Here is a 12114-nt window from a genome sequence, read left to right on the forward strand (position 1 = left end):
ACACACACTTCTCCTTGTTATACATGAGGTTGAGGAGAGTGGCGGTGCGCAGAAATTTAGCGAGGTTGGCGTCGTTGTCCTGCTGGTCATGGCCGCAGATGGTCACATTGTCTAGGTACGGAAACGTGGTCCGCAAACCGTACCAGTCGACCATTCGGTCCATCTCCCTTTGGAAGACCGAAACCCCGTTGGTGACGCCGAAGGGGACCCTAAGGAAATGATATAGCCGGCCATCTGCCTCAAAGGCGGTGTATAGCCGGTCCTATTTACGGATGGAGAGCTGGTGGTAAGCAGATTTCAGGTCCACCGTTGAGAAGACCCGATACTGTGCAATCTGGTTAACCATGTCAGATATGCGTGGGAGGGGGTACGCGTCGAGCTGCGTGTACCTGTTGATGGTCTGGCTGTTGTCCACGACCATTCGGTTTTTCTCCCCAGACTTAACCACTACCACTTGAGCTCTCCAGGGGCTGTTGCTGGCCTCGATGACGCCTTCCCGAAGCAACCGCTGGACCTGGGACCTGATGAAGGCCTTATCCAGGGTGCTGTACCGTCTGCTCCTGGTGGCAACGGGTTTGCAATCTGGAGTTAGATTGGCAAAGGGGGAAGGAGGATCGACCTTTAAGGTCACGAGGCCGCCCACAGTGAGGGGTGGTAAGGGTCCGAATTTAAGGGTCAGGCTCTGGAGGTTGCACTGGAAGTCCAGGCCGAGGATAAGTGCAGCGCAAAGGTTAGGGAGGACGTAGAGGCGAAAGCCGTGGAACTCTACGCCTTGGACTGTGAGCGTGACCGTGCAGTACCCCCGGATCGCTACGCGATGGGATCCGGAGGCCAGGGAGATTTTTAGATTGGTAGGGTGTACCTTAAGGGAGCAGCGCCTTACCGTATTTGGGTGTACAAAGCTCTCGGTGCTCCCGGAGTCCAGTAGGCAGGAGGTCACATGGCCTTTGACTTTCACGCTGGAGAATGCGTTGGTCAGATTATGTGGTTGGGACTGGTCGATTGCCATGGAGGCAAGCCGTGGTTGATTGTCGGGTAGTGAGGCAGCCATTGAGTTGAGGTTCTGGAACGCCGTTGGTGTCCATGTGCTACGGGGTGGACAAGATGGCGGCGCCCGGAGATCCTGGGGATTACAAAATGGCGGCGCCCATGGAACAAACATTGCGGGGGTGGGGCAAGATGGCGACGCCCATGAAACGCACGTGTTGCGCGGGGGAGAAGATGGCGGCGGCCATTGGTCGCACATGGCCTGGGAGGACAGGAGGATAGCGGCGCCCATTGTCCGTGACCCGGGGGGGGGGGGGGGGGGGGGGGGGGGCGACCGCGGCCGCTGAGCGGGCCTGGCACACCGCAGCGAAGTGGCCCTTCTTCCCGCAGGCCTTACAAAGGCCAACGCGGGCCGGGCAGCGTTGGCGGGGGTGTTTTTGCTGGCCCCAAATATAGCATTGGGGCCCCCCGGAGATCACTGGCTGGCGCGTAGCGCAGGCGTATTGGGTGGGTAGTGCCCCCGCTGGGGCGGCAGCCTGTGGGGCCCATGAAGCGGAGGAGGAGTGGGCCGCGCGGTTGGGGGCATAGGACTGGACATTGCGCAGGGCGACCGTCATGGAGAGCGCTAGTGTTTTAGTCTCTGCGAGGTCGCGCGTGGCCCCTTCTAGGAGCCGCTGCCTGAATAATATCAGACCCAATCCCAGTCCCAAAAGCGTCCCGCATAAGGAGATCAGGTAGTTGAGTACGCGTTGCGAGTGCGTGTCTGGCGAAGAGCGTGTTCGTCTTCTGTTCATAATTTTCATTGAGTCGAATCATGTATCAGCGTAATTGGGCACATCCTGGATCAGCGGGAAGACTTTGGAGATGAGTCTGGAGTACAATATTTGGATCTTCTGAGCCTCTGGAACAGGGGTCTGCGCCGCATTGATATACGCTTCAAAACAAGCTAGCCAGTGCTGGAAGTCCTTTCTGGCGTCGCTTGCGTGTGGATCCAGCTGCAGACGATCTGGTTTAATCCGAAGGTCCATCTTCTGAATCTGATACTAATAAATTGAGGCACGATCAATTTGACTGGAGACGAAGTTGAATCCAAACTGAGGCTTTATTAGCATCAGATGTGTGGCCTCCCGCAGCAGCTGGCGAAATGGCTGCAAGCTGGAGGCCACGCATATTTATAACCCGACTCCTGGGCGGAGCTAGCATGCAGGGGCCACAGGTGAACCTGTAGTGCAGGTTTTACCGTACAACCCCTAATATCAGAACACAGTGGTTTACCACATTCTAGTTACTGGCTCATCAGTCAACGTTCTGCCTTGTGACTAAAGCAAAGGGTGTTCATTGTGTGACATTCTTGAAAAGTTTCTGAAATTGAACAGTTATGTGCCTTGGTCAGTACCCCAATGGCCTAAGCAGTGGTAGTTCTATTCAAGACATTCAAACTTGAAAGATTTTTTTTTTGCGTTGGTGGTGTTGGTGGAAAGAAATGAAAATGAACAAGATCAACAGAACATCTAAATGCTTACACACCAATGGTGTTCTGGTTTGATCACTAGCCTGTGCTGAGTTAGCCGGGCAGCATTGGAGAACCTGTAGTTACCCTCAGTGCCCTCGGGCCAAGGAGGGGTAAAAATTAGCCACAGTGCCTAATCCTGATGCCCGACTGAGAAATGTGTTAAAAGATCAGATGACGTTAGAACCAGTTTGCCTGGATCTCCCTCATGATCCAAATCAAACAGCAACAAGAGTAGAGCACGCCGCTCCTCAAGGCTATTCTGTCATTTGTTTAAATCAGGACTGATCTGTATCGTAACTTCACCTTGGGCCAGGATTTTCAATTGGCTCTTGGCCAATCTTCAGATTTTCCCGCCCAACGGATACAAATCCCACCACTGGCGTCCCCGGATAATCCTACCTGAGGTTTCCGTGACCTTGGATATCCTTACCCAACAAAAATTGATCAAGCGGTTTTAAATTTTCAGTCGGACTCCCGAGCCCCAACAGATTCTTGGGAAAAGAGTCAAAATTTCCACCAATCCTTGTGTGGACTCCCCCACCAAGTGAAATAGTTTCGCTCTATTTACCTTATCAAATCATTGATTCATCGAAAACATTTAGATCTTAATCTCCTGTACTCAATGAAATACAAGCCTAATTTATGCATTCAATCCCCATAATTTAACCATTCTAGTCTAGGTATGATTCTGGCTAATTGTGCTGTGCTTCCTCCAGGTCCAATGCAGATTACTTGCTTTCTAGGCTGGCAATAGAAATTTATGCTTGGGTGAGGTATCAGAAGATGGTCTGTGGAACCATATCTGAATAAAAATCAATGATCCTCACATTATTAATATTTACTCTGCAACGACCCCTCACATTGATTCCATTATTTCCCATTTCGTTTATTTTGCTGTTATCATTTTTGATCCATGCTTGACCTTTGAGTCAAGCAGAGGATGTGAGGAACTCAAAGGTTACGACATACTGAGTACACTGTGTTAGCTTTTGAACTTCTTGGCACCCGAGAGATCGGAGGGATTCTGATCGATTGGTTGGCTGGTGGCCAATGAATTCAGGCAGTGATTGGGTCCCACCCGCGTGGGAGCAGTCAGTCCTTGGGTGCTCAGTGAAAAAGCTGTGAGTCTCTCTCTCCCTTTATCCAGAATAGCTGCATAACTGCTGTATTTCTGAACCTGCAGAGAAGCTGGATGAATCCACAGTAAATCCCATTACAGACTGAAAGCAGAAATCTTGAACTGAAAGCCTAGACTGAAGGAAGATGAGCTAGAAGATAACCATTTGAAACAAAGACTCTTATCCTTTTACTTTCACCATTATTTTTACACCCCTCTTTTCCCCTCTATGTTTTTGTGTGTGTGTGTGAGTGTGTGCTGACTAACCACATGTCTATTCTTCCACAGGACCTCTAACTGATGGCGAGGGTTCCCCACTCCCCTCCTCCACCCAGGCTCCCATGAGAACACCTCGGAGGAGAACTCCCAGGATACCACCATACATGTGTCACAGCTGTCGTCAACCCCCCCCCCCCCCCCCCCCCCCCCCCCCCCCCCCCCCCCCCCCCCCCATCAGCGCAGAGACACACACCTCGAGGGGAAACGTTAGTGGACAGGCTTCTGGGGCATATTCTGGTGAGCACCATACAGTTGCAGATATACATCAGGTGGAGCCAGGAATGCCCAGGCAAGGCTGCAGCCGAGGTCTGCTGGGTTCCAGTCAGATGCTGAGTCTCTGGACCGCAGTTGATGCAGATGTTAGGGAGCGGCCGTGATATTCAGAGGGGAACGTCAGCGCCACTCCAGCAGGTCCACAGCCGATTGGAGAAGTCCAAGAGGCTACGGGCACAGGAAATGTTGCGTGGCACCGAGGCCAACACTGCTAGGGTGGTGACCGCAGTGGAGAGCCTGGTGCACAACGTCAGCAGCTTGAGTGAAGGCATCCAAGGCGTGGCTCAGTCAGTGACGGCCTTGGCTGAGGGCCTCAGTAGAATGTCATACTCGTTGGGGGACGTGACCTAGTCCCAGGTGGGCATTGTTGAGGTGCTACAGAGCATGTCCCCGTCACTGAGGAGCTTCACTGAGGGCGTCGACACGATGATGCTGACATTGGGGAACCACCAGGGTTGACAGAGCCAGATGACACAGGGGCAGCCGGGACTCCGTCTCTGTCCCGAGGTGAACCCCAGGGCCCTATGGGCACCGACTGGGAGGAGAGGGTGCTGAGTGCCAACCTGGACCCGTCCTATGAAGTGGTGACAGTGGCCAACAGCTCCCCCAAGTTCCATCCCGCTGTCTCGTAGGCAGCACACGGGATAGGGCGGCACAACTGTGCATGCGGCACTTGCAAGTGCGCCGGGGGCCTCTGGCCCCAGAGGACGCCCGCCAGGGGCATCGAAGGCCATGGGATGTGGTAAGCAGCGTGCTGCCTTCATCTCTGATGTGCATCCTGGGGAAACATCTAGACGTAGCAGTAGAACAAGGAAGGCTAAGCACGACGAGGATCACTGAGAGGACACTGAGGGATGGGGGGAGAAGGGGGGGTAGGTAGGGGTAGGGTTGGAGTGTGCGTTGGAGGGGAGGGGTGGTGGGGAGAGTGGGTTGCACCACTGGGAGAGGGGGCAGTGGTAAACACTTATGTGTGATACATTAAAAACCCTTCACCACAACCAGTATAACGCCTCTGGTACTTTCTTACGCAATGCTGGCTGATTTCCAAACACTTGCCCATCTCCCAAGACATCCCCCCCCCCCCCCCCCCCCCCCCACACACAGGCAGGAGTCACACTATGGCATAGGTTCAGGAACACCAGCGCTCCGCTCTCTGTGGGTTATCATCACCTCCCTGCCCTCGACAATGACCATGGGAGGGTAGGAAATGGAGGGGGGGGGGGGGGGGGGGGGGGCATGGGTAGCGATGACAGTCGTGGCCACGTCCTACGTGAAGCGGCAACAATGAGGGCCTCCCTGGCCCTCCAGACTTGCCACACCCTCACCGCTACCACCTCTCCTCCAGCCTTCCGTTGGTCCTCCGATTCCCCCCCGAGATTGTCCTCCAGCCCCTGTTGGTGCGGCGCCTCCTCGGTGACCACATGCCCCTCCTCCTCCAGTACGCTGCCCCACTGCTGTGCCAGGTTATGGAGGATCACAATACGGGCCACTTTCCAGGGGGCGTACTGCACGGCACTATTGGAGCAGTTGAGGCAACGGAACCATATTTTGGGGAGTCCAATGCACCGCACAACAACAGCCCGGCTGGCTGCATGTCCCTCGTTGTATCGGGTCTCCGCATTGATCACCAGCCTCCGTACTGCCGTCATTAGCCAGGTCCTAAGCGGATACTCCTTATCCTCCGAGAGCCAATCCAAATCTAGGATGGTCTTCAAAGAGGTCAGAGATGTCTGACTGGCCCAGGATGTAGCTGCCGTGTACACTCTCTGGGAAGCGGGCACACACGTGCATGATCTTAAGGTGGTGGTCGCACATGAGCTGGATGTTAAGGAAGTGGAACCCCCTTTCTGTTAAATAGGGCACTCCCCGATGGCTTGGGAAGCACAAGGTGGTATGTGTGCTGTCTATCAGCCCCTGGACCTGGGGAATCCGGTGACGACGGAAAATCCTGCTCTCCGGGCATCTTGTTGGGCTTGGTCCATGTCACAATTTGTATAGTTTTCTGTCTGGACTAACAGACATTTGTGTCCTGTCGGATGCACCTGTAGGTTGTAGCTTGAGAGGTGCCACACAAGTCCCCGCTCGAGTCCTGGAATATTCCCGAGACGTGAAAGTTCAGGCCTGCAGTGACCTTGGCGGCAACCGAGATCGGGTGTCCTCTTCCTCCACGTGGTGCCAAGACCGCAAGGACATGATACAGGTGTCGCACCCTCTGCTTATTGAGGCGGATCCTCCTGTGGCATACGCTGTTTGCCATTTGATCCCAGATGGCCTGAATGGTTCCCAGACTGACCAGCGATGCTTGTACACCATGGGCCGTCGCGGCTGTGTCCTCACAGTGTTTGGCGGGGCCCAGCACATTGGCCGCCACCTCAGGTCTCTGTCGACGCTGCTGCTGCCATGGTCTCCAGTGTCTGGCCACCCGGCACGTCCCCGGAGCTGGGACCCATCCCCTGGGTGTTCGGATGTTGGCTGCTGCATCTGTGGTGTTGCCTCCCACAGTGTTCAGGAACAATCTCTGGGCATCACAGTCTGATTGGGATGTTAGGCAATGACTCCCACATGTTACACGGCACGCCCCCCCCCCCCCCCAACCCCCGCACGGAATCCATTTGGGGTGTGTGAAGTGCTCACTTAACGTATTAGTAATAGCCTTCAGCCGCATGGCCAGAGACCTCTGCAGTCAGTGAGAATTATGGGTTGTCGGTTGAGTAGCTAGGCAGGGACTAGGGTTGCCCACGGAATGGGTACACATGATCCAGGGGTTGGCATGGTGGACCTGCGTGTGGTTGCCCCCCCCAGAAGAGACCCACCCCCCGAACTCCAATACCCCCACCCTCCCCCCATAGTGGCCCACCCCAACCAAGGCTGGATCGCCCCCCCCCACCCCTCCTCTCCGAGCAGAGGTGCAGCAACCTCGGTGACCCCAGGCTCTTTGCCTGTGAGCGTAGATGGCTACTCACCTCCTCGAGTCTCCGCAGCAGCCCGTCCGCCAGGATCACGTTTTAAAAAAGGAATACTAATCGGCGCCAGCGTGACCACGTGGTTGGATCAGGGGAGGCCGCTGGATATGGGGTGGCTCCCATTAATTACATGGAAATAAGGCTTAAGTGGTGATTATTGGTTTCTGGCCACATGACGGCGGGACCCCGATTTCGCCTACGGGAGCGGGCCGGTTACATCGGGAACGGTTTGGCACCCGGCACCGTTCCCGTTTTTGGCCTCTCCTGCTATTTACCGGCCTCGTTGCACTCTCACTCGAGCACAACGAGGCCACTGAATCTGCCCTTTGGTGTTATTTGTTCATTTCAGTTGTGTTGCGACTCCGGGTCAACTGGAATTGACCCTACACTAGCCCAGGGTCATAACACGCTGACCAGTAAGGTTTGGCCTGAACTCTCAAGCACATTTGTACAAAATCTTTTAATTGGAAAATAACCCTAAAAAGGAGGAATAAACAGCATTGGACCAAGTTTTTGTGTACAAAGAAAAAATAAAAATGCTCAAATCATACACCCGGAATTTTCATGTTGAGTAAAGTTGCTTTTATGTCCAAACTGTAATTTTACACTTGTAATTTTCTGTCTTCTCAGACTGAGACAGTTGCACAAATGTATGTGCTAATTATATAAAGAAAATATGCATCAATAATTTAGGGAACTAGGAGAGACACCTTGGATTTGGACCTTATTCACATGTTTTAAAATTATTCTGTAACACCAATTTTAGTCATTTTTCCTTTTTTGCTCAGTTTCTGATAAAGCGTGTGATTTGTTATTGTGGAACTCGTCACTAGAGGGCACACAAGAGCAGTTCAGATCAACTTACCATCACTTTCTCTATGGACGGTCTCTGCACACCTTGCATATTTAATACCTTCCTTCTCCTTGATGTCACGAATTTTTAAAAAAGGGGCAGCACAGTGGTTAGCACTGCTGCCTCACAGCGTCAGGGACCTGGGTTCAATTCCTGCCTTGGATGACTGTCCATGTGGAGTTTGCACCTTCTCCCCGGAGTTTCCTCCGGGTGCTCCGGTTTCCTCCCGCAGTCCAAAGATGTGGTCAGGTGGATTGACCGTGATAAATGTATTGCCGCTTCGTGTCCAGGGATGGGTTTATGGGGATAGGGCAGAGTGGATGTGTGGGGGAGGGGGTGTAAATACCTAAAGTGCTCATTCAAAGTTGCAGACTCGATGGGCTTAATGAGCTCCTTCTGCACTGTAGGGTTTCTATGACTCTCCTTGATATCTCAGCGAGAACAAGGATGGGTTGTCCCTTTCTGTGAACTTTGAAGCTGGTACTTTAATTTGGGCCAACAGGGGTACAGTAGTGTAGATGTTCGGGTCCAGCCTCGGTGTCGGGCCTCAGGTAGTGGGGGAGGAGTTGTGGGTGGGGGAAATCCGTCGGGAGGGTGGTGGGAGAGCCTGGGGAGGGTGTTTGGAAGGAGTGTAGGGGTGGGGGGAGTTCGCTATGTGAATGGATGTGTATGGGTGGGGGTGGGGGGGGGGGGGTGATGGAGGGTGGGGACTTTGAATTGTTTATAAGATCCTGCCAATAATCAATTTGGTATCATTAAAAGTGGCCATGAAACTGTTAGTTTGTTGTGAAATGCCTAATAATGTCCTTCAAGGAAGGATACCCGCTCTCCTCCCTCGATTCAGCCTCTATGTGACTCCATCCCACCAATGGTTGATTGCTAAATACACAGAGTTGCATCACTTTGCCACAGCAGCTCAGGAAGTTGGCCCAACACCAGCATTTCAGTGCAACCAAGGATAGGGGTAACAGTGAGGCTCACATCCTGAGAGCAAATTAAAAGAACTGTGCAGTAGAGCTCTCTGGGGAAGTTGAGATCATAGATTCTCAACCCCCGTAGGTGATCAGGATTGAAAAGAAGGAACTGTGAATCATATCTAGGTCAGATGGAAACTGCGAACATCAGCTCAATTTTCAGTTTCAGAGTGCCAAGACAAGAGGAATTTATTTTATGCAGTAGGTTCACACCAGTGTAAAGGCTATATGAGAGACATAGGCTCATTACACTGGTCATACCTGAATATAATCCACAGTGTCCCCGATAGCTTTGAAGGCTGTGTACATTCCTTCTCTTTTTCCTCCTTGTTTCTGCATGATGCAAACACAACGTTTGGTGCTGATTAGTGTCTCCACTTCTAATCTCTCCGGATTTCCAATACATGCCTCCCCATAAAACAGATTGACAGGGTCTCTGTATGGTCGTTTGTTGTTATCCTCCTCTTTATTCTGAATAACTCTGTTAAAATTTCTTGAGTGATAGTTGCCCTCCCACACATATGTCCCAATATCCTCCTTGCAGAAAACCTCCTCGAACATGTCCATCATGTACTGATCTTCTTTCGAGTTCCCGTCAATGACCATGATAATTCTCAGCTTGTGGCTTGGATACTCAATGTTCTTCACAGAGTTAAGACATTGTGCTAGGTACAAAGGGTCTTCCTGGTAAGCAGGTATGATTATGGCTACCGACTTGGTGCTGCTACAACACAAAACATTATCTTCCGGTGTGTTGCACTCTAACATGGCAAAGACTGTTTGAAGGAAGAGATGGATAATGACCAGGGAGCCATACATCCCAAGCGAAATTAGTTTATAACCATTTACGAGGAGCTGGAATCCTGCCAGATATGCCCAAGACATACCTAGAAATAACAGCAGTGCAAAGACCATGGTACAAGTTCTATGAGTCATTGAAACCAGCGCACTGTTGTTATCCATGGCTGGAAAAGATCAAAGTTGATCAAAGTTGACCAATTCTCAGTTGACTGTGGAATGAAAGAGACATAAAACCATAAACTTTGCCAACATGTGCCAGTATGCTGATTCTAATATTCTCTAATTCTACCCACCTATTTTAGTAACAGTAATTTGAATTAATATAGCACCTTAACATAGAAAAGGCTGAAAACCCTTAGCGGAGGTGTAAGTCAACAAGAAAATGTTGGGTCAAATAATGAGATATTAGGAGTGGCCAAAAAGCTAAGTCACTGATTGGGATTAAAGAAGATGTTAATGATCAAGAAGTGAGTGGAGAGGAATGAGGGATGACGAGAGAGAATTCCAGAGGGTTCAGGCAGATGAAGGTAGAGTTTGCAATGGTAGGATGAAGGGAGGGGAAAACGTACAACAGGCTGGAGTCAGGGGAATGGACATATTAAAAATGGAGTTAAGGAAAGAAGTCATGAAGGATTTCAATTTAGGATAAGTAATTTTAAATTATAGACATTGAACTCCCGAAACCAAAGTGGCTCAGTGAGGCTGGGGTGATGGCTAAGTGGGACTTTAGGTTATGGCAGCAAAGTTTTGGATGGAATTAATTTTACGCAGGCTGGGAGACGAGCGACTGGAGGAAGGTACATTGGAATGGAAGGGCCTGGAAGAAACTAACATGGGTTGAGAATGGGCAGAGGTGAATGATTTTATGGTGGTGAAGGTAGGTTGTCTTTGTGATGGAGAGGATCGTCAGAAGCTCTGAAGAGGGTGGAGTTTTTAAAAAAACAAGGTTGGAAAAGGTCTGCTTTAGCCTGGGAGAGTAGTCATTCCCAGAGCCCCAGGGGTCTCCGAGGCAAAGCCGCTCGCTCCCAGACACTGGGTAGATCCGCCGTAGACATATTCAAGTGAGACTAACTACTCAGTTGAATATACAAATCTGGATCCTGGCCTCAATGGGCGAGATCCGGATTGTGACGCCTCATGAGGTCTCGTCAGGTGCGATAAGGCAATAGATCCAGCCCCGTTTCCTATAGTTGACTTTGTGAACAGTACACAGGTGAGGGAGGGGAAAGGATTAAGGATGCACGATTAGGATCCTCGAGTCAGACGAGAAACCATTGGTTTAAATGTAGTCACTACCATTGCATAGTTAAAATTGACCAAAAGCAGTCCAACTGAGGTGGATAATGGAAGGGAGGAGGTAGAGAACGATGTGTTTGCAAACGCATAGACAGTGTAAGGGGAATAGTGCATCATAGCAACAGCAGTCACAGGGAATGTCATTGGATACGGCCATTTTAATAACATGGGAAGATTGAAAGATTGCATGAAGAGTTTCATGAGAGAAAAGGGGGTTAGAGATGGTATGATAGTCTGCAAGGCTAAGGGATTGAGGATAGATTTTTTAAAGAAGGTCTACACCTAAGATTTCAAAAAGGGAAAAAGAATTTCCCACCAGCCCTGCACCAATTTCACCCAGTTGACAATAATTTGAGAGTACATTGGACTCACAAAAACATTCCAAATTTACATATCTGTGGACTCTTTTAAGTCACCTGTAGTGTTGTCCGCACTTTTCTAAAGATGTTGACCAGAGTACAGGTTCTATAAATTCCTGCAGCTCTCCAACATGTCATCTAAGTGATCATTCTTGATGAGAGAGCTTGGTCAGTGAATGGTCAGGCGATTCTCACTCAGCATGTAGGCCAGACCAGGTCGGCAAATCCTGGGCGCCAAAACCGCATTCAGCGATCAGCCAGAGAATACCCGATTACTGACCAAATCGGGGGCGGCGCCGCTTTCACGATGCTCCACCCCCTCCAAAGCGGCATACTCGCAGAGTACGCTGCGCGCCGTATGGACGGTCTCAGGACGTTGCCCGAGGACCACCCTCGATGCTCCGCCCCCGACCAGCCGAGTTCCCAACGCCGTGGGTCTCTCATGACCTCACCCGTCGGGAACGCAGCGTGGCGGCTGCGGACCCAGTCCAGCGCCACCACAGTTGGGGGAGGGCCGATCTGCGGGCAGCGGACTGGGGGCACTGGTCTGGGGCTCGCGAGCCGGCCAAAGGGGGGCGTTATTTTGCAGGCCGTGTCCGCGGGCTGCCGCCGCCATATTGCACGGCGCAGCCGCTGCAGGCCACCGCCATGCACATGCCCGGCCGCGGAAACGTGCGCATGCCCGGGCCGTATCTGCAG

General features: G+C 51.6%; 1 protein-coding gene across 1 annotated transcript in view; it reads right to left on the bottom strand.

Moving 5' to 3' along the window:
- LOC140398728 (hyaluronan synthase 1-like) overlaps nucleotides 1-9874 on the bottom strand; it is a 77175-nt gene extending 67301 nt beyond the window's left edge. Inside the window, exon 1 of the mRNA XM_072487743.1 lies at nucleotides 9221-9874. Within this exon, the coding sequence (XP_072343844.1) occupies nucleotides 9221-9874 (654 nt within the window). The remainder of the gene's footprint in view (nucleotides 1-9220) is intronic.
- Nucleotides 9875-12114: the final 2240 nt, after the last annotated feature.

The sequence above is a fragment of the Scyliorhinus torazame genome, chromosome 21, assembly GCF_047496885.1.
Source record: "Scyliorhinus torazame isolate Kashiwa2021f chromosome 21, sScyTor2.1, whole genome shotgun sequence".
Lineage (NCBI taxonomy): Eukaryota > Metazoa > Chordata > Chondrichthyes > Carcharhiniformes > Scyliorhinidae > Scyliorhinus > Scyliorhinus torazame.